The sequence below is a fragment of the Labrus bergylta genome, chromosome 17, assembly GCF_963930695.1.
Source record: "Labrus bergylta chromosome 17, fLabBer1.1, whole genome shotgun sequence".
NCBI lineage: Eukaryota > Metazoa > Chordata > Actinopteri > Labriformes > Labridae > Labrus > Labrus bergylta.
This window is the reverse complement of record NC_089211.1, coordinates 21,770,962-21,796,487: the sequence shown is the minus strand read 5'-3', so window position 1 is coordinate 21,796,487 and position 25,526 is coordinate 21,770,962. Positions and strand designations below refer to the sequence as shown.

At 40.9% G+C, this 25,526-nt stretch overlaps 2 protein-coding genes across 4 annotated transcripts; one reads left to right on the top strand and one right to left on the bottom strand.

Annotated features, from left to right (window-relative positions):
* Window positions 1-379: 379 nt before the first annotated feature.
* Window positions 380-9,628, bottom strand: LOC109987344 (inactive phospholipid phosphatase 7). Its single transcript, XM_020638385.3, has 2 exons — window positions 9,035-9,628; window positions 380-3,194 (listed from the first exon to the last, which is right to left on the bottom strand). The coding sequence occupies exons 1-2, from the start codon at window positions 9,567-9,569 to the stop codon at window positions 2,806-2,808; spliced, it is 924 nt and encodes a 307-aa protein (XP_020494041.2). The 5' UTR covers window positions 9,570-9,628; the 3' UTR covers window positions 380-2,805.
* Window positions 1,173-25,253, top strand: fam78ab (family with sequence similarity 78 member Ab). 3 transcript variants are annotated; one of them, XM_020638388.3, is made up of 3 exons: window positions 1,173-1,744; window positions 12,712-13,015; window positions 19,614-25,253. In XM_020638388.3, the coding sequence occupies exons 2-3, from the start codon at window positions 12,753-12,755 to the stop codon at window positions 20,137-20,139; spliced, it is 789 nt and encodes a 262-aa protein (XP_020494044.1). In that variant the 5' UTR covers window positions 1,173-1,744; window positions 12,712-12,752; the 3' UTR covers window positions 20,140-25,253. The 3 variants fall into 3 exon arrangements, with proteins under 3 accessions (XP_020494044.1, XP_020494042.1, XP_020494043.1); XM_020638386.3 differs by lacking the exon at window positions 1,173-1,744 and adding an exon at window positions 4,762-4,951; XM_020638387.3 differs by lacking the exon at window positions 1,173-1,744 and adding an exon at window positions 10,129-11,835.
* Window positions 25,254-25,526: the final 273 nt, after the last annotated feature.

Below are 25,526 nucleotides of genomic sequence, written 5' to 3'. Positions count from 1 at the left end.
TACTAGGGGAGGTAGAGCCTTCAGTTATCAGGCCTGCTCGAGGTACCGACAGTCTCTAAATGTACTAGGGGAGGTAGTGCATTTGGTTATCAGGCCCCTCTCTTTTGGAATCATCTACCAGTCAGGGTCTGGGAGGTGGACACACTGTACTTTTTAGAATAGACTTAAAACTTTCCTTCCTGCTTCTTATCCCGACACCTCCCCCCATCCCATTTGACTTTATTAACATAACAATGAGTAAGGTCTCTTACCTGCTCTTACAAATGATGATTGGTTGATTGGTTGATAGCACAGACAGACAGTACACAGTAACCACTATTTATCCACAATCCTTGCATCTTTTCTATCAGATAATAAGAAAAAGAAAAATGAACAGTGCTTTACTGACAGCCCAACTCCTTTTATTAATGAGATGGAACAACAGAGTAAAAACATGATGTACAGATCCCTTTTAATAATAAAAGTAAACTAATGTACACAAATTGTATTTACACACCAAACCAACGCACCTCAATAGCGGTGCCACAAGATTGAATTCAAGTGAACTTTAACAAAAAAAAAAAACACACACACAAATAAATGTTACATTTTTTCAACAAATGTTTTTAAGATGCCACATTCTCACACACACACACCTCCACAGATGGTTTAGTTGTTTTATGGGCCACAAAGAATAAACTTCACTGAGAATCCTACGCATCTGTACAGCAAATGTACTGACTGCAACCGCCTGATATCAAAGCACTGAACAGAAAAATAACCAATAAAAAGAATGAAAGCACATTAATGAAAATTATATTTAACCATTTAAGAAAAATATCAAATTCGGTGCAAGCGCAACATTTCTTTACACGGGCATCCAACAATTCAGCAGCATCAGAAACAAGTCCATGTTTTGTTTGAAGATACAAAAAAAAAAGAACAGTTTCTCCATCAGAAACGTGGTAGTCATGCCAGGTAGGAAAACAGTCACTTGATTTATTTTAGTGTTACATCCATTATTACAGTCTCAGGCACCAAACTCTGTTCAGTGTTTTTCAACGTGTCTTCCTGTAAGAGTTTCAAATAAAAGCACGACAATTCAAAAATAACAAGATAAGAGTGAGAAAAGAGGAAGAGGGATCAGAGGAGGAGGAAGTAGAAAGAAGGCTAAAGAGGAAGAGGCACACACACACACACGAGAGAGAGAATTTGGTAAACAGAAAGAGGGTCAGTTTAGCATTAACAGTATCAGTATGCGTACTGTGCGAGATTACAGGAATACAGGAGAATAAATAGAAGATGTCAAGACGGGTTGAGGTCGCTTTACCGCCCATTCAATGCCTTTTCAAGAAGAAGCAAAAATAGCTTTATAGCTTATCTAATTAATATGATTAAGAGTGGAAACCCCAGTGATGTGAGTAATACGCATTCAATACCACACAGATCATTTAGCCACAAATCAAACGAGTAAGATGATTAAACAAAGTGTTTCCTTATGATGTATAGTAATGATTACACGTGATTGAAATGATTTGAAATGTTAAATCAATTGTTAAAAGGCAGGGTTGGTAATTTTGGAAAAACAAGCATGATTTTGAAAGTAGCATTCCCTCAGTGCTACGTCTGCACCCCCTCCCCTCTGTGCTCCCTCTAAAGCCACGCCCCCCTCACTTAGATGCACGACCGCCGTTGCTCCAGAAGCGGACCTCAGCTCATCGCTTGCATTGTGTAGAAACGACGTCATCTCATGTCTCATTCAGCGGTAAGTGAACTCAGTGTATAAACTCCATCATCTGTGGCGCGCTTTGAGTGTGGGCTGGAGCACGCGAGGGGTAGAGAACGAGCAGGGAGGCGTGTGATTGGTTCATCAGATTGGTACCTCGTGGCAGACATTGGTTGACGTTTTTACATTCTTACAAATGCTACAGATGACAGATTTTTTTTGTTCCTTTTTTCAGAGCACATGAGTTATTAATTTCTGTCAGGACCTAAAGACAATTTCAACCAAAATTCTTAAAAAAGTGTTTCTGGAAAAAAATTACCAACCCTGCCTTTAACTGCCATGGTGCATTCATGGGATGTCGGAAGCATTGGAAAAAAACGACTTTCCGAGTTGTAAAACGCACTTCGTATTAGGTCCTCAACTTGCTGAATTGACGTCTGATCGTCATCACATGGGGGGCAAAATCGTTTTTTGTTAATGTTAAGATACTTTTTAAATAATTCACGTATTGCACATCAACGTTTTCTTAAATATAACTCGTAACAGAGACCTTCCTCACATCTTCTTCGCGGCAATCCACGCTGTTGTAACAACATTCCGACTTTCCGAACTGAAACGACGCGGACACACGTGAAGTTGGAAGAACGACTTCCCACCTCGGAAACTGGGACCGTCTGATGAGCACATGAACGCAGCATTGTAGTGTAGAGTGTTACGTTAAAGGCAAGCTGAACAAATCTGAACATGTCCAGAGAGGCCAAAATGAGGCGTGGTCATAAAAATGTAATGTACTTTTTTTTCACATCATTGCCAGTTTTGCAGCTAATTTCTTCTTCAGTACTTTATTAAAATAAAAGAGCAGTAAACGTGTTAATAGAGTTGATTGAAGAAAGTAAGATTTATGCAGCATTTTGGAGGTCTTTACGATCATTCGACCAGTCTGTCTTTGATGTAACATGCAAGCCAGCATCCTACTCCGAATATTAAGGCTCCTCTTTATCAGAACCTGCAATTCAAAAATATCCTTACAAGACCCTTCCATAGCAGAGTTAGTGTATCAAATCAGCCTTGCGTGCTAGCATAGCCTTATAGGAAAAGCCTCAGAAAAAGGGGCTCCAGCTGAGCGTGCTAATGGAAATCAGAGTCTGACACATGCTTGACGAGAGCCACACCGTCTCCATCAAGCTGAAGTGGAGCAGGCCCAGGGCGAACCCACACACCATATCAGTTAGGTGGTGTTTTCCCAGCAGCACCCGGGACATGCCCACCAGGAAGGCCCACAGCACCAGCAGGATGCGGAGCGGCACTGCCAGGACCAAGTGGGACAGCAGGAACTTGGACACCATGGCCGCCCGGCTCGCGTGAGCGGCGGGGAAGGAGTAGGTGTCCATGGCGACACAGTCCATGAAGCCCGGCATCATCTCCCAGGGCCCTCTGCGCTTCACCAGTCTCTGAACTCCGGCCACGGTTATGACGTCAAAAATGAGGGCTGTCATGAAAGAAGGGATTCAGATCAGTATCAGTGAATGTAGAACCAACGCGGAAAGCAAAAGATGTAAATACTGACACATCAAAACAGCATTTTACTGATGTAGCTGCCGGATGTTGATCTTGTTCTAACTTAATCTACACGACCTTTAGATGTATCCAAACATCTGAGGAAATATTGAAGATGGACAACAGAAGACGTTCTGCTACACAAGTTCATTTTCTGTTTGGGGCTTTTTTTCAAATCTGTGGGTTTTTTTTTCTAAAATATTGGTTAACTTTACATCTCAAGTCGAGGACATCTATCTAAAGAAAACTATCAACGTCTTTTAGAGGGGAATAATCTGCCTGTTTGTCCACCACTTGTGTGGTTAAGAGGCTGCTCTAAAATTTTGGTGGCTCGAGGGAATCTCCCCATCATCAAGAGGCGGTGAAATTATTACTAAACTCCTCCGGAGAGAAGCTTCCTTGATATTTACACTGAACACCAACTGAAGCCAGACGGTCTTAATGAAGAAATACATTTTCTTGTTTTCTTTGATTTGTGTTCTGAGATGTTTATTAAGATGTTTTTGTAGCTTTAATTGTGGTATCATATGAGCTGCATGAGTGACGTATTGAATAAGCCTCCATAAAACTGTCAATGACTTTTTAAAGAAGCCATTCACACATCGTTCCCTGTTGACTCTGAAGGAAGACACCTGCTGCCTGTGTCGAAACATCAGTCTGTTTGCACCATATTAAACTTCCTTAATTGACCATGTGCTTCAGAAGCTTTCCTTTAGGCTGTGATATTGATATCTGTTTCAAATCCATGGCAATAAAAATGTAAGTCATAGGCACCCAACGTTGGGTAATTCCATGCTGTTCATCGGCAAAACTTTCCAACAAACTCCCCGACTCTGTCGGAATTGCACAACAATATAATGTTGCAATACAAAGGCAATTTCTGGGTACGGATACGTTGCCGCCCTGTATGTGTGATTAAGACAGTGTCCTCTCTTTAGTTTGTGGAAGCTTTTAGTTAAAAATATGTGTGTAAGATCTAAAGTTTTTTTCTAAAACTTCAGTACTATTTGATACGATCAATCTGTAGCAGGTTTGACAAGGTTTGAATTTGGGGTGCCAGTCAGAGTCAAGTCTGACAAATAAAAATTAAATGCAAACAAATAATAGTCAATCTGCACAAAATATGACACAAGCAAGAGCCACAAAACAATCAAACAAAACAGCAATGCGCTTTCAAATATATACATATATATTATATATGTATGTATAGATATATGTATCAACCACACCGCAAACAAAATGAATGTGCGCAATGTGTGTGCGCTTTTCACAATCTGTGTTTCTAAAGCAAAGTTCAAAAGTCCGCTCCGGTATACCCACAACCCACAGTTCAGTCCATTTCAGTCCAATGTTCAAACTGCAAAACCAAAACTCCGCTCCGGGTTTTACCGCAGGGCCACGAAAACAAATAAGGAAACAAACTCAAAAGAAAACCAGCGGTGCGACAATCAAAACACAAACAAACAAAAGACACAGCAGGTACTCACGGTACCAGTTTTTAAGTCAGTCAGGAGGTTAAGTCAGAGTTGGGCTTTGCTCCATTGCGACCGGCATCTCCTGACTCCAGGGATCAGCTGATCCGCCAGGAACAGGGAAATAAACAAATCCAACCGGGAATCGGCCTGACAGCAACGAAGATGTCACCCAAAATGGATATAACACGGACTTTCAAACATGCTCTATGCCGAGGTAACACTTCTCCTTCACTGACTTTCTTTCAATGACTCTATACTAGGGATGGGCAACTTTGGTCACAGCAAGGGCCACATTTAATGAATTCTCACTGCCAGAGGGCCAAATTGTAGTACACAAAAACGATTACAGTCAATTATGTCTCAAATTTAACTCGACATATACCAGTGACCAAATATTATTATGGACATATTTCTGGTTTTCATGATTTCATGGCAGATTTTTGTCATGTTTTCTTCAATGTTTCCAATTAGTTGATATGCAAAAATTGACTTGAGGGGCCACATTGAGGGTTGATGGGGGCCGCATGTAGCCCCCGGGCCGCCAGTTGCCCCCCCCCGCTCTATACAAATGCCCTTCCTGGAGGACTGATTCAATGACAGAGAGCATATTGGTTTAAAACACCTGGTATTAAAAAGTAAAAGGTTTTGAAAACAATAACTTCTTGGGCTTTTTAAGCCTTTATTTTAGAGACAGGACAGTGGATGGAGTCAGAAACTGGGAGACTTGAATTTCTCTGGAGAGCTACAAAAGAGATCAGCATGTCCGCATTGTAGTTTACAGTATGTTAGCATGTTGATGTTAACATTTAGCTCCAAGCAACTTTTATGCCCAAATACAGCCTAGTCTGGCTAATCTGTGAACAATGTCAGAAAGCATAATGGTAATTTAATTAAAAAATAGATTAATAACCTACAAGATCAACAAACGGCCCCATTGGAACAATCTGGACTTTTTTATAATGTTAATCACATATACTGTGAAGTAGAAAACAACTGTTGTTCCCATGTAAACAGATATCCTGGTGACCAAGAATAACCAATAAGGCATACAATACTGGTAGCACTTGCTTTGAGTACACATACCAGACATTTACAGAAGCCTTTTTATAGCACCATAGCTTTTCCAAATATATCCCAACCATTGCCTTCTCCAACTTCTGTTCAAGTCTGCCACGTTGCACGAGCTCAACCAGCCCTTGATGTGAACTCCTAAGTTGGTCAGTGCGCAGTTATCAACGACACAAAACCTGTTTAGAGAAGTCAAACACTCCTCATTGGTGAGTCACATCCTAAGTGCTGAACATGGATTTGTTCAGGGGGGAACTTGCTATATTGAGGATGGAAAGTCCAACAGTTGTGGTCAGATAATTGGTGCGGCTGCCACAGATCCACTTGCATTGTGAGGAAATCCAATAATGCCCATTGTGTCTGATAATACCAAGCTAAGATGTTTATGATATTTCTTCTGAGGTCAAATTCCAGAGGGAGTCAACATGCCCCTAAATTTATAGGATCCTATAAATGCTACCACAGCTGGACTTTTAATTGACCTAAAAAGGTGTTGACCCCCACTCTCACCTCCCAGCATTCCCTGTATCTCCTCAGCTGTCCTATCTATTAAAGGCAAAAATAGCCAACAAATATATTTGAGTTAAGGGGTGTTCTAGAGGCAGGGACATTATTTCCTCTGGTTTTGTCCCTATACTAGCAGCAACTCCTTTCACACCAAAACAGCAACATAATCAATCTAGAAAATTGTAAATAAGGACATGATAAGTGATAAAAGGCGCATTAAAGATTGCGGTGTTGTGGAATCTTTTACTAACAGAAAGTGAAGAGCTGCACACAGGTAATAAAACTCGAGATACTGAGTTATCTGTGTGCTCCACGGAGCATGATGAAAGATTAATCAAAGACAACAGCTGTGTGAGCATGGCCTCGAACCCTCCCTGAGGTCTCAACAACAGTACAAAGTAGTTTGGCGTTTCACACAAGGCTGTGCCTCGTTTATCCTTGCACAAGTGGGGAAAGTAATGGCATGGATGTTGTTGCAATCATGTGTTTGTATCGCACAGAATTTACAAGAAGCGGCTTTTAACTGACGCAACATGATTTGAAAATCTTCCATTAATATATCAAGTATAAACTTTTAGGGGAAAGTTGGTGAATTTCTGAAAAGGGTTTCATGCAAGTCTGTTTCACCACATTTTTATGCTTAAAACGTTGTGGCACTCCAGTTTCAAACTATAAAATATTGAAACAGAGCACATGTTTGTGAGTAAACTGTTCTGAAAGGACCTCCTTCATGCTGAGGTTATAAAAAGTGAAAACAGGACCGGGATGTTTTAGCACCATTTTATGCCTTGAGCATCTACCAGATGTCTACATCGTTCCCTTCTGAATTAATGGATTGTGCATGATGTGAAGTGAATATGTTTTCTTTGAAAAGTGCACTAAGCGAGATTCACAGAAGTCTAAAACCAAACAGTACACTGCACTTGATAAGGAAGGGAACATCCTCTGCACAGCCAAGGTCTGCAGTGGAGTCTCAGGCATGCTCAGTAGTCTTTTAGACAGTACAAGCCATTGTGTGAATAAACTCGGCTTTCTAAAAACATTTTAAGGGAAGTGTTTCTGCACTGCATAGCTCATATTCTAATGGTGCTGGACTGAATTAAACCAGCGCTGACGGGCCGGTCGAGGCTGATTACTTTTCTCTTAGATGAAAACACAACAGAATTTCAGTCACTATTAAATACAAGTCCCCCACCCACAGTTCAGTGCTCGTGCAGATTTTCTCCAGACGGACTTAAATAGGCTACCAATGATCCTGGATCTACAAATAATGACCAAATCCTCGAGGCTGAACAGTGTCGCAAACACAATACAACAGTGTGCTAAATCCAGGGATTTACTAGCTTCTAATCGGAGTTCGTTGTAGCTACAGCCGGCAGATTTCAACTACTTTTTGGTGCATAATCTGTTTTTTGGGGTCCAGACTGTGTAAGTGTGCGCGCATGTGCACCTGCTTTAAAACACAGTACAGTGTTTCTACATCTACATAGCCATCTATCTACAGTGGCGGTAGATGGCTATCGACCAGTGAGTCCGGTTCTGCCTGTTAGATTGAAGTTTTTCCTTTCTATTGCTGCCAAGATCTTACTCATGGTGGACTTATGTCAGGACTCTTTAAAGCTACTGCGAGGAACTTTTAGCTGTTTATTAAAGCGACTGAAATTAACACTGATGCCACTGTATGACCTATAAAAGCAACCAAGGCCATCAGGAAGAAGATTGGTTATTTCTATGTAGTCATGTTTTAAGTGTGAAACCTCTGCAGCAGGGTAGGTGTCAGACAGCCCTTTTCTTACATTTCCCACAACAAATACTCAAAATGAGGGACACATTTGACTGTTAAAATGAGATGGGAATGTGACATTTTACAAAAAAAAACCTGCTTATGTTTGTTTCCTTAATGTCTGATGATGTCATTTTAAGATCAAATTCAGTAGATATCTTACATATTGCTCCTTTAACAACAAAAACAAGCTCATTACTTATTAGAATATTATTTTACCACATATAAAATGTATTATAGGCGATGTTCAAAACTGCATACTTTCATACTAAATATGACGTCACATTGAGTATGTAGTATCTTAATCAAAGCATGAAATTTTGTGTGTGTGAGAAATGCGTCGATGTAAACTAAATGGACAGACTTTTTAAGTCGAAAATAGGAACACACTGCTCATACTAAACTGCCCCAAAATGCATTGCGGCCCTCCGACTAACCAATGGGGGAGCTCGCCAGCCAGCCAACTAGTGGCATACAATTGAGATGAACCGTTCTCTGAAACATTTTAGTTAGTAACATTAGTAGGCAGAATGCAGTAAATACTGTTTGAGTATGGCAGTATGTTAGTTTGTGGTTTTCGGACACAGTAGCCTTACAGTACAGTTATTTGTATTTGTATGCTGTTCATTGGATGGCTGGATAGACTGAAGAGCTGCAATGCATTGTGGAGCAGTTGAGTATGACAAGTGAGCTCCTGTATCTGCTTTAAAAAAAAAGAAAAATCTGACCCATCTAGTTTACAGCCGGTGACTTCTTGCATACAAGGAATTTGGATGCACACACTCCTTATTGTGACGTCATATTTCACAAGAACAGTATGAGGCTTTTTTGGACACAGCCAATGTGTGTTAGGTTAAAAGTAGTCATCCACCTTCGTGGTGCATTGTGGGTATTGAACCCGCTGCTAAGATATGTGCAGAGTGTTGTTGTGACATTTACCGAGCAGCAGGTTGACCAGGACCTCTTGCCCGGCCAGAGTGTTACTCCTCGTGAGGCACACAATAGTGCCAATAATCCACGTGATGCCATGCCCGGTGAGCGCCAACAGGGCCACCATGGAGCGGCAGCCCCCCCACGAGGAAGACGTGTAGGCGCAGACCCCCATGCGCTTGGACAGACAGATGTCAATGGCGAGGAGGGAGTTCTTCGCGATCCCCTTGAAGGAAGGATTGAGCAGCATGCAGTCCTCCTCGGGCATTTTGCCTGACTCTCTTCTGTCCTTGCTGCCGTTGTCGACGGGATCCTCAGTGGGCTGGCTGGTTTGATGCTTGATCTGACCCGGTCGTCTCGCGTTGCCTCGGGTCTCGGAGGGGCCCGGGCCCGACCCCTGCCCGCCGCCGCCGCCGCTGTTGCCGCCGCCGGTGCTGCTGGAGCCTGCGCGGGGGGGCGGCTGGTTCAGGGACATGAACTCAGGTCTTCCCAGGACGCTGTTCCTCTCCCGAGCCCGGGATCTCACATTGTAACCAGAGGGCATGTTTGTATAGAGCCAAGTTCTCCTCTTTGATACTCCGGAAGACGGTTCAAGTGGTGCGAATTCACCACGACAGTGAAATGTCCCCCCCCGACCCCACACACTTCCTTCTCCAGTCCTCCCCCTTCTTCTGGCCTTAATAGATATATTTAGACCCACTGGAATGTGCGATGGCCATGCTGTTTATACCGTGAGCCGCTGTATTGGATGGCATCAGCCTCGGCAAATCCAGCGAAACAAGATCTACAGCATGGAGATAAAATAACAACATCTTGTTACGCAAAGCATGGCACAAGCGCAGGTGCTTTACTGCGCGCGTTGCTGCGATAAACAAGCAGGACAAATGTTGCAAGAAATGCGTAACACACGGCGTTTTTCATCTTACCCAGACGAAGGACGAATCCGAATCTCAAAGTTGATCTAAATCCTCCATAACACCTCTGATATGCTGGCAGTGAAGGAAGATAAATCCGTTGAAGTGATACAGGCAAAACCCGTAAACAGTTAACAGTCGGCTGGAATAGTCAACAAAGGGTGAAGACAGCGCAGCCCCGTCCAGTGCAGCATTTGCTTTCTTCCGGATTTGACGTAATTTACGCACGATCCTGATTCCTGCTCTGCGGTGAGCTCTCGCGTGGAGCGGAGTTCTCCAAGGTGCTTAAACAGACACAGACAGGACAGGAGTGGATGTTCAGACCGGCGGACACAAGGGGAACATTTTCTAAATTAATTTGTTAATGTAGATTTAAAACAAAACATGTGCAACATATGATCGGTCACTGCAAGGAGAAGCTTTTCACTTGACATGGCGACAACAGAAACAAACAAACCAGTACTTGCTAACCTATCATCATCAACTAGTCAACCACCCAGACTCAGAGGTGCTTTAAAATACTGAATCCTAGAGGACTTTATTTGTATTATAGATGATTTTACACTGTAAAAACAATCTGATCAATTTCAGTTATACTTTAATGTCCCCTAAGAGAAATTATAGTGTCCTGCAGTTACAAGAGAAAATTAAATAGTACATAAATAGCAATCATACAAAACAAATAGGCCTACCAGTTCCACATATACACAAGTTGAATAATATGTAGGCAAGTGAAGTGTAAATAAAAAAACAACAACCCACTATTACCAAGTTATTTATCTTGGAGAGAGGAATATGAAATCACAACTTTTTTTTTTACTGATTATTGTTTTTTTTACTGATTATTGTTTTTATGTTTTTATGTTGTTGTTATTTGAATAAGCATGTGCTTATTTTTTTACAAGGGGATTGTTGTTTGCTTTTATAGTTTTTTTAGTTGAGCAGAATTACACCTGTCTGAGACAAATTTCCCCAAAGGGACAATAAAGTGTCATGTTGTATTGTAGGTTATTGGTTTGGTATCAGCTCCACTTTACTGTTTAATAGATGATGAAATAGATGAAATATCATCAGCCTCCTCCTCCTCTTTCTTTTTTATTTTTATTATTAGTAATAGTACTCGAATTAAAAAAAAGTGTATAAAAATTAAAGGGCAGTGTACAAAATGTAATCAACCCTTGTCAATGTTAAAGATGTGAGATGAACAGCTAAAATATTAAAATTGGAATACTTACTAAATAATAAAGGTACTATCTTGTTTAAATTGTATTTCCACTATTTAAAATAAATAATAAAATCCTCTTCAATGGGTATTATTTCTCAAGAATCAAGTGGGGACCCTCACTGTTAGTTTAGATTGTGCTAGTGACACCACAACGCCTACATATCCCAGCATGCCTGTAGCTCGGAGCGGAAGTGTCGTCTCACAGAGACTTATAAAGCTGCTTCTCAGGCAGCTGAGAGAGACCAATCCGTAGCGGGGGTGAACCTGCCGTGGCAGCGATGGGACGAGCACGGAGAAATGACAGCTCGTGGAAGAATCTAGGCTGAGCAGCCTCCCGAGCGCAGACAGGAACCTCGACTTGTCTGTCGAACTATGTGACAGAGCGGACACTTCTCCCACCCCGGAGACGTCAACATGTTTTTATTTCTTTTCAAAAATTAAAAAAAAGAAAAAAGAAAAGAATGGATACGCTGAGATGGGTGCTGAAGTTGACCCGGCGGTGTCCTCTGGATGTTGCGGCGCTGCTCCATTTCAAACTCGAGTAGAGATCGGCGCTCTCGGACATGCTACCTCTCTCTGCGGGACGGTGAGATACAGTTGCAGCTGTAGCGGAGGAATAACGGGAGCCGGCGTGCTGGAGATAACGGAATTACCTCTCTGACCGAGCAACTGTGAGCAAACCGTTCACTCTGAATTTTTTTTTCCTCCAGGATCTCGCCCTGCTGTGAATTTGTTTTTTGTTTTTTTTAGGTTGACTTCTGTTTTTTTTTAGTGCATGTTGTTTTTTGGTCCGCTAAAAATAGACTACAATTCATGCACTTGCACTGCATGAGCCTTTAATCCGCACGTTCAGTGTGTAACACTCTTAAATCGTCAAATTACACTTTTTATTGTGAGGAATTGGGGCCACGGCGGATTAAACGGGCTGCTGCACATTAAGTGTGAGCTCTCACATCTGAGCTGCCATTTGCTGTTTTTAGCCGTCCGCGTGCCCCCTGTCCAGAGCAATTTGTGATTATGACTTTTGTCACCATCTGGACATAAGAGTTGCAGACGTCAGTTAGTCCTGGGGTATTTTTTTTTTAAATTACGCAAAACAGAACCTGACGCCAAGGTGTAACAGTAGCTTCCTCTGTAAATTATTCAGCCAATAATTACCCAGGACTTTTACGCACACCTTTTCCAATGGATACACGTTGCCCACAGGTCAAGTCTTCCTGTGATAAATCGCATTTATGTGGCGATGACCTAACTTGACAGCATGGAAACATCATGGCACGGATCAGGAATTGTATTGTACCTGCGCTTCTTTGATGAAGTTGCTTTTTACGCACCGGAAAGCATGCGCTCCACAGATGTAAAGCTTCTCTAGGCTCTTCTTTTTCGTCTTTTGTGAAAGTATTTTTTTGATCAAAAGGTGCATGGCTTTTTACGAGACAGTCTGCTATAAATAAACACCTTTCAGTTTTTTTTTCTTGGGACACTATGATGGGCTTTCAACTGAGGTAATTTTCTTGCTGTTTCCATGCGTCTTTCTTCTCCCCCAGACCTCGGGACGTTACTGTGGATTGTGTTGCTATTTAATGCAATGGGCTGCATCCAGAGTATCAGGTGTAAGCCCAAGAGTTTCCGAGACAGTATCATCGTCCTGGAGGTGAACAGTTCCATCGACCCCAACCCCACCAGCATCGACGAGTCATCCAGTGTGGTCCTGCGCTACCGGACACCGCACTTCCGAGCCTGTGCCCGGGTCCTGGTGCCGCCAGTTGCCAGCAAAGAGACATGGACCATCGGCTGGATCCAAGCCTGTAACCACATGGAGTTCTACAACACGTATGGAACCAAAGGGATGTAAGTATCAAAAGTTGTTTACTGTGACATAAGGCTTTTAAAGGTCTTCTGTGAGGCCATCTTCTCCATGCATTACATGTGTCAGTAACTATTCATTTTACACAGAAACAACAGCACTGCTTTGCATATATAAGGAGGGAAAAAAAGCAGAAACAATTCCCATTTATTTTATTTTTTTGTGTTTGACAATCATTAATGACAAACCGCAAGAAATCTAAAAAGGCTTGAACTTTAGAGGCGGTGCAGCAATTTCTCAAATTTATTCTTGAAAAATGACCAAACAGTTAAATTGATGCTCAAAATAATTGTTGATAAATTCCTTCTGATTGTCTGTCATCATTCAGTTAATAATGGTTCTAGCTCTGGTTTGGTTATTTTGTATATGAGAACATTTTGTGCATTGTTTGATTGAAACATGAAAGCACTCAAGACAGTTTTGAAGAAGAAGCACTTTCCATCAAAACAACATGTTTCGAATATGTAAGAATATAGGTCACAAACTCCACAATCAACAAATTTCCATCTGAGAAGACGACATTTCAGATCCAGAGAGACCCCCATATCTGATTTAGCACATATATTCTAAAACCCTTGAAACGAGCCGAGGAGGGTATTTGAATGTATTTTCAAGGCCTGAATTGTGAAACTGTTCGTCTTCCTGTTTTTTGAAATGCAAATACTGCTAAAAATATTCTTCAGTGGAAGTTTTTAAGCAGTGAAACTTTCTGTATGGCTACAACATTTATTGCACAGCGTGCATTGCACTCCTAATGTCTACATCTGTATTGGGCAGGAGGGGGAAAGGATTTCTTAAAAAGGTAAAATAACTTGACTTGTCTGTGTGTGTGTGCACTTTGATATTCAACCGGTAGCTCGGTTATCTGCAGTATGAGGGTATGTGGCTGTGTGCCTGCATGCTACAAAGTACTTCAGAACCTGACAGATTTGAGAATAGGACTCTGTGATGGGAAATAATTGCTCTGACCTTTTAGAACCTTCCACTTGTCGATATACAGATATTTTGAAACAACAGTTAAAAACAGGACATGCATGAGGTAATTCAACATGAAGTAATTATTCTAAAGACGTAGAGTGATAACAGGTTCTGCTCTTGTTGTCAAGCTTAGAGAGTATGCGACCGTATGAGAGATGTATTGGTTGAATGTTTATTTTCATTCTGTAGTGGGACACCACAATCTGTCATGTACTCAGAATATTCTTTATCTGCAGACACTTGCAGCTGAGGATGTGTGAGTGCTGCATGCCTAAGATTAGAGGCACTGCTCCCTCCCTGACACCCCCACCCCGGTATGGCCATGCATGTTGTGTTTGTGTGTGTGTGAGAGGGACAATGAGACGTCACTCTTCAAAAGTCCAGTAAGATCAATGCAATGTGTGTGCTGCATTTACAGTTATTCCCTCTTTCATTCTAGCTACAATTTATACTGGGGGTTGTGAAATACTTATTGATTTATCGAGCTGAAGTTTAATTGCCATGTTCCTCTGTCAAGTTATTTTTAGATATTGATGTTTGATTGTATACAGGAAGGAAGACACGTTTAAAACCTCACTTTTTTTAAAAAAAAACATAAAGCAGAATTTCACCCATTTTATAAACCAAAAATCTGAAAGTGGAAAAAAGTAGCTCTCAGTATATGTCAAAAATCACTTAAAATATGGTTACTACACAGCACACCAACAAAGAAGAATCAAAAGCTGGATCTAACCAGCGGTGATGTAACTGATACCTTTGTATATAGGCTCTATAGCACAATATATAGGGGTGTTGGAATGCACCGACCCACCTTTGCAGGAGGCAAATCCCCTGTTCATGCAGTGTTTTCATTAATTTTTCAACCCCTGTAGCTCATGCGCTCCAAAAAAATGTTCTTTTATATGTTCATATATTAAAGTCATAAAACTTGACAACCACAGCCAAGGCCACAATTCTCAGTGCTCGTTTTATTTTTTTAAATCCCTCTTAGGATGCGAGGGATGAGTCTGCTCTCACTGAGATTCTCATACTAAGTAGTTTCTTTGATGGCAATAAAGCTTCAGCGTGCTGTAATTGGACAGAACAGCTGAGGACGGTAATGAGGATGATTTCTCATTTGGCTTTTCGATGATGTGTTTGGGATTCTGGACACATTCGTCGACTCTCCTCTCCTCCTTACTCTGGTCTGCTCTACTGCCCTTTTTAGAAGATACAGTTTTGTAGGTTCAGGCTGTATGTGAGGAGTGTGAGCAAACACACAAACAAGACGTCTAATGTATTTGTATACATGATTGAATGAAAAGCTGCCACAAAAGTGGAGCAAAAACTGAAAGACAAATGTATCAGTTGCAAATCTACTAACCAAATGTATGGCTATTCATCATATTAAAAATACAGCTTTTTTAATTTCATTACAAATTCAGTTTTGCATGCTAAAATGCTGTACTACTGTCATTAATGCTGAGTCTGCACACAGAAGTAGACATTTCTTAACAATTAGGCGAATTTACTGCTTAACAGCAAGCAAAACGACAATAAAGCGGGAAAATACCGTATATAGGGCTACATCAGCTAAATTAAGCATTCAACCAATTCCTGGTTAACTTTCTACTAGTAAGCTAACATTTCTTTTTTGGGGGGGCTTTTTGTGCCTTTAATGGATAGATAGGACAGTGGATAGAGTCGGAAATCAGGGAGAGAGAGTAGGGAATGACATGCGGGAAAGAAGCCACAGGTGGGGGAAGTGAACCCGAGACGACAGCCTCCATACATGGGGCGCGCGCACTAACCACTGCGCCACCAGCGCCCCAGCTAACATTTCTTTTAGCTACTTAGTACCTATTTCAATCTAAATCAACATTTCTAATAACACTTGAGCTACTGTAAGCTAATAGTTAACTTAGGCATCCAAAAAATGTCTAGCTAACATGGCCTTTTCATACATTATTAGCTAACAGTAATGTAAGCTAGCCAACAGTTAAGTTATCTTTGAACAAGTAGCTTGATTTATGCTCTGTCACTTCCAGTTTTTTTATTATCCATCGACTACAGTTACTGATCAATTGATGAGCGGGACATTTCTGAAGATTTGTCAGATTTCCTATTCCTAATTTGAAAACCTGGATTACAGCAGAAGGCTACAGTAGGCTATTAAAACGCCTTTGAGCGTCCTACACTGAGTACATCAGAGAAACACGTCTGTCATGTTAGTATGATGAGTAATGTGTCCTAAAATAAAATAAAAGTCAAAATTATTGATAGAGTATTTGGTAGTCTATAAGTGATGAAGCTGGCTTCCCAGGCAGTTATTTAACCAAATACTCAATTATAGCCTCATGCACACATGCAGATGCAGACGCACACACACACACACAAACACACACTCACACACTTAAAGGTGGAGACACAAGCATGCTGTAATTGGTTTAATTACTCCCTTGGATGCGTATTTCATCACTTCCATTTTCCTACAAAGTTGACCCAATCTTCACCATCTGTGAAATTAAGCATCTTCTGAATGCCCTTATAATGTCTCGTTAAAAGATGCAAACTTATGCACATTTATGAGGTGACAGTCAGTGGCGTAAACAGGAAATGAGCTGTCTCCACTTTGCTAAAATATTCTCAGTGATGCCATGTGCGAAGTAGTGTTGACAGCTTTCAAAACTTCTTTTTACTCACTGATGAAGTTCGGTGAATTTCAGGTCTTGAAATCCATTTCTATTTTTTAGTTTTGTCTTTGCCTGACACTTCTTTACTTCTGAAAAGTTGGTGCAATCTTATGAGATTGAGAATATGATGTAAGAAAGATAAAGATGTCTCTTGCATGTGTTCAGAGCTGCTAGGGTTTCCGTACTGTAATGTGTAAAACTTGAGAGAGACTTGATGAATTTTGGCCCAGATGATAATGTTTATTTTTTTTAAACCTTTGATAAAGAGCTTTCAGTTTTGGCATGTCAACCAAGGGGCTGATAAAAACTTCAGGTTTCAAGTCATAGAAATGAACAGGAAACTGCAACCATTTGCTACCGTATTCATTTCCAACTTTTTTTAAACTCATATGATCAACATCACCAGTCATGTTGCAAACATGTTCAATTAATCTGCATGGAAACTGGACGTTGTTTCATATTTCTTTTAGCTAACAGTGTCTCACTTTTACAGCAATCTACCGTAAATAATTATCCCTTTTCCTTAGCCAACTGCTTATTGGTAGCTTTTAGCTAACAACTGTAACCATTTATCAGTTACAATCAAGCCAACTGGTTTTCACTTTTAGCTTTCCATTTAATCGTCCCCTTTCGTCTGCTGTTAATTGATATCTTTTAGCTAACGACTGTAACCGTTCATCAACTTTTAGCTAACTGTTTAACACACTATAGCTACTTTAGCCGTGTATCCAAAGGGGCTGCTTTTCGTCTTTGAACAAGCTATTTCTACTGAGCACCAAATTATTCTAAAGACTATTTGCCTGCTAGCTTATTGTTTAAACCGTTTGTCCATTACTTCTAGCTTTCTATACTACTGTTTCTTTTAGTTTGCAAATTCCACTGATTACGTTATTCATCATTTTATGTTCTTTTTAGAAATACAGCCATTACTTTAAAGATAACTAAACAGCTAACCAATTAATTGAAAAGCTGTTAGGCGGTTTTAAGTGAATATACTCTTGTTAATATTAGATACTAATTCAACAATTAATTTGAGGCTAGATGACTCCTTGTCTTTCTCTGTGTGCTGTCTCATATGCTGAATGTGTTTTTGCACACACACACTGTTGAATCCTCTGGTATATTGGTTTCGGATAAGTGTTCATCAGCTTTCCACTTTGACTGTTTCTGTTACTTTTAGATAATTATCAGTCTTGGCGGGAGTTTTGCATATACAGGGCCAGGTCTCAGATTGCATGTCAAACAAACAAGCATTTTCATTTGCTCAATTTCATGTGCTCACAAATAAGAAATAAGAAAAGTTTTCCCTGTGAAAGATATGTGTAAATTCACTTGTTGTAATGTTTTGGTATTTTGATATTGGAGTTGTCTGAGGTCATGACAAAATGGAAAATTGCTGCAAATTGTTTTGGACCAGCTGAGAGGATTAAGTGATTTTTTTTCCAACAGAAATGGACACACACAAGAGCCCAGTGGCACACTCACACACACCCACACACACACAGTCTCACACGGGCCAGCTATTATCATGCCCGACATGCTAATCTCCCCCCGCCCCCTGGGTGAATACATAAATCACAATGTGAGGCCAGGCCAAGCAGCCAGGAAGTCATGTGTTGGGTGATCACACTGTTATCTCGTCAGTCCTGCTGATCCTCAGTCACAGGGAATGAAAGGTAATCTTGTTCCTGCTGTGCGTGGAAAATCAATAACTGGACACAGTAGAGGTATCAAGTCACTTAAGTTTTAGGGTCACCTACTGTGCGTGTCACAATATTTTACTGTTCTTTTGTATTTCTACCCAACAGTTAGAAAATTGGTGGAAAGATCCAACTGTGATCCCTCTGTGAAAGGAAGCGTCACTAGACTAATGAGATGCTAATTCTCTACACAGAAAGGATTAGACAGTGAAGGCTTTTAACACGAGGAATCTTTTGGATTGGTTTAGAGCACAAGATTCAAGTTGTGGTTTGTCCAAACTTTGGTATTATTTTTATAATTTTCTGCTGATTTCTTATTGGTATTAGAAATGATCAGATAAGAAGAGAAAAGAGCATGACGGGTGGAAAAGCACAACTTATTTGGAAGAAAACGCAAAGTAAAATTCTGACCCAAACTGCCAATTGGAAACATCCATCTCAGTTTACATAAAACTTCCTGTACTGCTTACAGTTAGCCCTTCTTGTGCATACATTGTAGTTCTGTGCAACAAGACAACATTATGCAACCTTTCACAAGCAAATTTGAGGCCCCTTCTCAGCCTCAGCCTAAGGAAAGAATAGTCCTTTATCCACATGTACAAAACTCCTGAAACTCCTTGGTAAGCTGCATGTGTAGACTGAACACTGACTGATCTGGAATCTTACCTGCTAGCCTACTAGCAAAATTTCCAAAAGAAGTAGGGCCTAGTCGACGTGTGAACGCAGCAAGAAATATTCAGGGAAAATGTCCGCAGTCCATTGGGATGGGTAATGACTTTTATGTCATGTGACTGGTGCAGGACCGGTGTGTTCTTTGTGCAAGTAATGAAGCTGCTTCATTGTCTTTTCTGCTACTCAGCATGTTCTTTTCACTTGTTCGTTGGTACTGAGAATACATTCACGTAGCAGTAATATAAAGACAAAAATCTTCCATCAGATCGTCAGACTTTGGTGCTCATCCACAACCTTGGCATTGTCCTTTGTACGTCATGTCTTGCCTCCTGAGACCTTCAAATTCTCCTTCTCCGACAGGGAAAACTTCCAGCTGTGAGGGACATGTTGGAAGAAGCAACTCAGAAAAGTTTCAGGGGCAAACTGCCTGAAATTTTCTAGAATATTTCTGGAGTGCAAAAGTTGAAGATGGCCTAAAGTTAAAATCCAGAAAAAAACAAAGTTGTAATTAAGCCCCATCTATATGTAAAGCTTGACGTGTGTCTCCTTTCAATTTTCAGGTCAAGTTGGGAGCTCCCCGACCTCCGGGATGGGAAAATCCAGGCCATCAGTGATTCAGACGGGGTCAACTACCCTTGGTACGGCAACACCACGGAGACCTGCACCGTCGTCGGCCCCACCAAGAAGGACAGCAAGTTCACTGTTAGCATGAATGACAATTTCTACCCCAGCGTGACCTGGGGCGTGCCCGTCAGCGACTGCAATGTGCCTCAGCTTAGCAGCATCCGCCGCGACCAGAGCTTTACGACCTGGCTGGTGGCGATCAACCAGGCCACGTCAGAGACACTCGTTCTTCAGACAATTCGCTGGAGGATGCGGCTACACATAAAAGTGGACCCGGAGAATCCTCTGGGGGAAAGGGCTGTCCTGAATGAGCCCGTGGCCCAGGAGCAGCCTCAGATCCTGGGAAAGAACGAGCCCATCCCCTGTAACGCCATGGTCAAGCCTAACGCCAATGATGCCCAGGTGCTGATGTGGCGGCCAAAGAATGGTGACCCTGTGGTGGTCATCCCACCCAAATACTGACCTGTTTCACTGACCAGACTGGCCTTGGATACCTTAACAGTATCATCTCTTTATTTTGTTGTTGTTGTCTTTATTTTGTTCCTGCTCGTCACCAGCTTTTTAACCTTCTTCCCTCCTTTTGGCCTCGATATTCTTTTCTTTTATGTTTAAAACAGCTGAAGAAAGGAAGAATGGGCGGAGACAAAGAACCAAGCTCTGAGAAGAACAGCTGAGGGTTGAGGGCTTTTACTTTAAACTGGAGTGAACAAACTGCAACCATTCTACCTTCAAACCGGGTCGGGTCGCACTGTGCTAAATGAAACTATTGCAAAAATGAAAAACCAGAGAATTTCTTTGTTTTTTATTTCAGTTTTATATATTTTGGGCCGCATAGGCTAAGTGTTTTTTGGGGTTTGTTAGTGTGGATGGATTTATGTTTATTTAAGTATTTACATGTCTATGACCATGTCTGCATACATGGTACATACATGGACATGCACAAACCTTGTGTATGAATACCAATTGTGTTTTTTTATTTATAGGCTGGGAGAGTGCATTGAATTTATTTCGTCGATTTCGTCCTGTGCTACACATGACAAATTGTATTGGGTGACATACTAGATTTTAGTACTTTTTTTTATTTTAAACACATGCAAGACATTCAATCCATGCTGCCTTAAGTTTACATCGTTTTCCACTGCAAACTTATTAGCCTTAAACCAAGTGCAATGCAGTATTTTGCTCAATTGTTCCGTGTCCTCCAGACCGTTGGTGCTGGTATGTGTGGGTTTAGGACAGGAACAACACCACAGAAGAAGACACAAACGTGACATACAGGCTTTTAGGTTCAGCAGCATATGTGACAGATGTAGCATCTCAAGAGTACAACTAGCTCCACTGCTGTACAACCGAGCTAACTAACAGTGTTTCATGTGCATTATGCAACTGAAAAACAATAACAACAAAAGCAAAAAGTAATAAAAGGTACTCCTCGTTTTTTGTTATAATTGGTCGACAGGCAGTTAGAGCATTCAACATCCGAGAACAAGATTTCCTTGCAGTTAATCATTTCATCTCAGGGCCCCATTTTCAATTCTCCATCCCCTTTTTTTTTGTCATTCATCCTGTCTCGCCTCCTCTTCAAAGCCACTGTGAATGACTCAGTGTTTGCATTTCTGGAATAATCAATACTTTGATTAATATGCATTCAGAGGGTAAATATCTGGAGAATAAATACAGCAGGTTATCTGCTTAACTTCAAATTATTTTCTTCTCCATTCTTCCAACAATCTTTGACGCATTGCATTGATTTTTGTTGCCTTCCCTTCAATCAACACCATCCCTTTTCTTTCTATATTTATTAAGATTGTTACATGTTTGTCGTTCATGTTAACATTCATTTGTAGTCTTCCTCTACACCCGTGTTTCTCCTCTCCCCCCTGCCTTCCCCATCTCTTTTCTTTTCGTGTTATTTGTGTCTGTTGTCGAGGCTGAAAAGCAGAGCAGAGGAGGCATGCAAGTTTGATCCCGGCTGCTCGGTTGGCATATAGATGACCCACTTCCGCTCTTTGCCAGTTGTAGCTCTCGCTGCAGAAATGTGGGGCCTGTCTCCCTTTATTACACCGCCAGCAAATGTAAGACACAAACATGCATAAATAAACAGCTCTGCTCAGCTAAACACCGATGATGAATGAGATGACGCCTGATAAATGGTTAAATCCTTGAGGCCGGTAAAATGAAACTTTTCTAACACGCTTTTCATCTCACAATCATGAGAAAGAGAAATTCGGCTGATAAGTAATTTATGTACAAACACTTTCAGAAACGTCTTTTTTCAAAACTCCCCTTTTATTAAAGAAGCAGCAGACATCTCGCAAGTCCAGTATTCCCACCAGGTTCCTGCTCATGGGCTCCTATCAAAGAAAAAAATCTGCATACAAGCTTAACCCGAGCATGCATTTTCAAAGGAAGCTGCGGCTGTTTCTCGCTTTTAACTGTTCATCATTTATCCATCAAACTTGGTTCAGGCAGAGTTTCTTTTTACACTGTTAAAAACTCTACTACTACTTTGATTTTGGCTCATTTCTTTTAAACCTGGACTTAACTACATGAACTACTAGTTAATCTTTCTGTTTGCTTTCTTGCACATGAGGAGGTTTAAGCCACTCCTAGTGCTAAATATGAAACCACAGCCAGCAGTTATCTTAGCCGAGCAAGACTGCTGGTGGACACAGCCACGTCCGAAATGTAATAAAATGTATAAAAGCTTCTGTAAAGCTTACTAATATCACTTTTTTTGAATCCATACCAAAACAAAGTAGTTGAAATGACAACTGTTTGCTTCACCGGATATTGTTCCCTGTCTTTTGCTAGGCTACGCTATGCTAACCGCTCTATGGCTGCGTCTTTACCTTACGCATGCAGCAATGACAGTTATATCAATATTCTCCTATAATTCTCGTCAATATAGCAAACATTCCCCCCCCGCCAAAAAAAACCCCATCAGCTTTTAAAGTATGATAGAGTTTGCAGTGAAATTATAACGTTAAATTTAACTGTGCAGAATCAGCAAGCTAACAACTCTGCAGGCAAATGTAGACAGTCACAAATTTTAAAGCTCACGTGAGGATTTTTTTTTAGCTATTTTTTAAACGGACTGAATTCAATTTGTATGCCTCTTTATGAGCTACAAAAGCAAAAGAGGCCATCAGCGACAGGATTGATCTTTTCTATACAGTTGTTGTTCATGCTTGAAATGGCTGCAGGGGCGGTAGGCGTCAGATGAAGTCATAAACATGCATCCTTTTTCCACGGCTTAATTCTTGCTAAGTGGTAGGTTACAGCTGACTGCTACAAGAAGCAGTATGTGTATGTGTGAGCAGTATTTGTGTAGGAAAAAAAACACTAGGCTATAATACACAGGTACAGGACAAAATCAGCAGAGAGACGATCGGGATGCCTTTGTCGACAGGCGTCGTGAAAATCGACACAAACTAACAATTCCTCACAGGAGCTTTAACTGGACTCGAAAAATCAATTCATATTGTCAAATTGATTCAAGCAGCTACACCCCTCCGTCCCCCCCCCCTCCGTCCCACCACATAATAACTTCAAAACACATGCACATGACTACATTAGCAATCCTGTTCGGTTGTGTAACGACGATAGCCTCTACTTTGTTTCAGCTGGGTGAAGGGAGAAGGAGAAGTTAAAAGGCTACCGGAGGACTGCTATCATAATTAGATCTGCAGTGACACACTTGCATGCCCTAGATGGACTTCACTGCTCCGGCGTGCTGTGTTAACCTTAGGGCTAGCAAGAGTCAGAGGTGACGTTTAAGTGAAGTCAAATAGCAAAAGTTAGGGTCAAGATGTTTGTGTGAGGAGAGTCGCCCAGGGTCCTAAAATGACTCCGGTGACAGTTGAGCGGCGTGTGGGGTAATTAATATGAAGGCATGACAACATCTTAAATCTATTTAGACGTTAAAGCCGGCTTGAAATAATGTTGACATTTTGCTAAGCACAACTTGGATGTCAACCGCAAACAAAAGTGATGTTTCATGTTTTGAACTCCACGACCCTTCGCCAACCTGTTTGTAGTACGTGGTTATTTTGGCACGGCAGACTGCCTTGTAGAGTCTGGTGATGACCTATGGACACCTGTAGTACTCAAGGTAGACTTAAAGTAATGCAATTAAACCTTGACATGCGGAGCGAGCGGCTCGCACAATGCATGTGTGTTCATGTGAGCATGTGTGTTAAATCCCATTTGAGGGATTTAGGTGGGACGGGGGAGTTCCACTGATGTGTTTGGACTGTTGTTGAGTCATGATTCTCCCTCAATCGCTCATACACAGTTTATGGAAGGTAACGTCCTTGTCAGGAATCAGGGACAGAGCTCGGTCTCACATATACACGCACAAACACCCCGGGGTGGATGAAAGGAGCAGGCCTGGCGTGGTATCTGATTGTCACAGTGGTGTCACATTGGCAGTGTGAACTCGTTTGTCAGGCTTGCACGTGGCCCGTCTGAACACATGCACATGCTACGCAGCCATATGCACAAAACACAAACTTGTTCACTCGGATGTTAACAAGAAGTATCTTTTATGTTGTTGTGGTTATTTAAAAGCGAAATGGAAGTGTTGGCGTCATTGATTAGATGCCGATCAACATTATCAGTAGCATTTCATGTTATATTTGAGGAAAGGGGTTCTGTCTTCTGTCTGTGCGTGCATCTGATTAAAGTGTTTTCATTATGTGTGTTTTATGTTGACAAAAAGAAGAGCTTTTAAAAATATATGTGCTTCCTAACTAAGCCACAGAAAAACAACATTTAAGTTTGTTTGTTTGCTGTATGGAAGGCCAAAAGTGCCAAAAATTGGACAAAGCCAAAACCTATGCAGTAGGAAATTCTTAGTGACTATAGAAGCTTCCAAACTGCTGAGCACTGACTAACAGGCCTGTTTTTAGTATATTTTGATAATTTTATTGATTTAGCATATTGGTATTTAAGATGGAAAGTCATACTTGAAATTTGTAAGTTGTTTTTTTTGTCGTGTTATCTTCTTTAAGGGGTGGTGCCAAGCGAGTGAACGCCTCCTCTCCTAAACCCACACCATTACAGTTCTTCTGAGGGCTGCTATCGTTTTCTTCGGATCTTTATGTTGTTATTCAACCCTCAAGTAGACATCAGTGAATCACCATCCCTTTCTTTGAATTAATAACACATCCCAAAGCTCACACTCAGGACCGCCTGCCTTCATTTTCCTGCTTTTACTTCTTGATTTTACACGATTAAAAAGAAAAGTAAGACTCTCTTTCTCCGTTCTCCTTCCTTCCAAAATTAAATCAATGCAACCCGGTGGTTTCAAAACAACCCTTAATGTAGCACAAAAGAAAATATGAGCAACCATGTGTGTTTCTCGTGTTGTTTGGTTTGTTTTTCTGGAATCAAGCACTGGAATAGTGAAAGCAGTTTGTGTTCTGTTGTTCAGCTTTGACTTTTACACCAATACTTGAAAATGGGTCAGTTCTGGCAAATATTTAAAACTGTGAAAATGCACAACACTGGGGAAAAAAAAACAAAATATATAAAAAGTATTTTTCATGAATGAATAAAAAGTTCAAAAACTATTGGTTGTTTCATGTTTCTTTGTTTAAGCAAAACTTGTTTCAGCATAAAGTTAGTGTTGTCATTTGAAATGACCAGAGACAAATTATTGTTATATGTATAGTTGGGCTGTCAGATGACCAAAATCTTTAAGCATGATACATCGCTAAATTTCAATAGTTAATTGCGTTTTAATCCCATGTTTTAAAATTTAATTATTTCACTTTTAAAAATAAACGTTAAGCTTTTATTTTATTTTTTTGTACTGTCTTAAGCTGAGAGTACTTTCCTTGCTG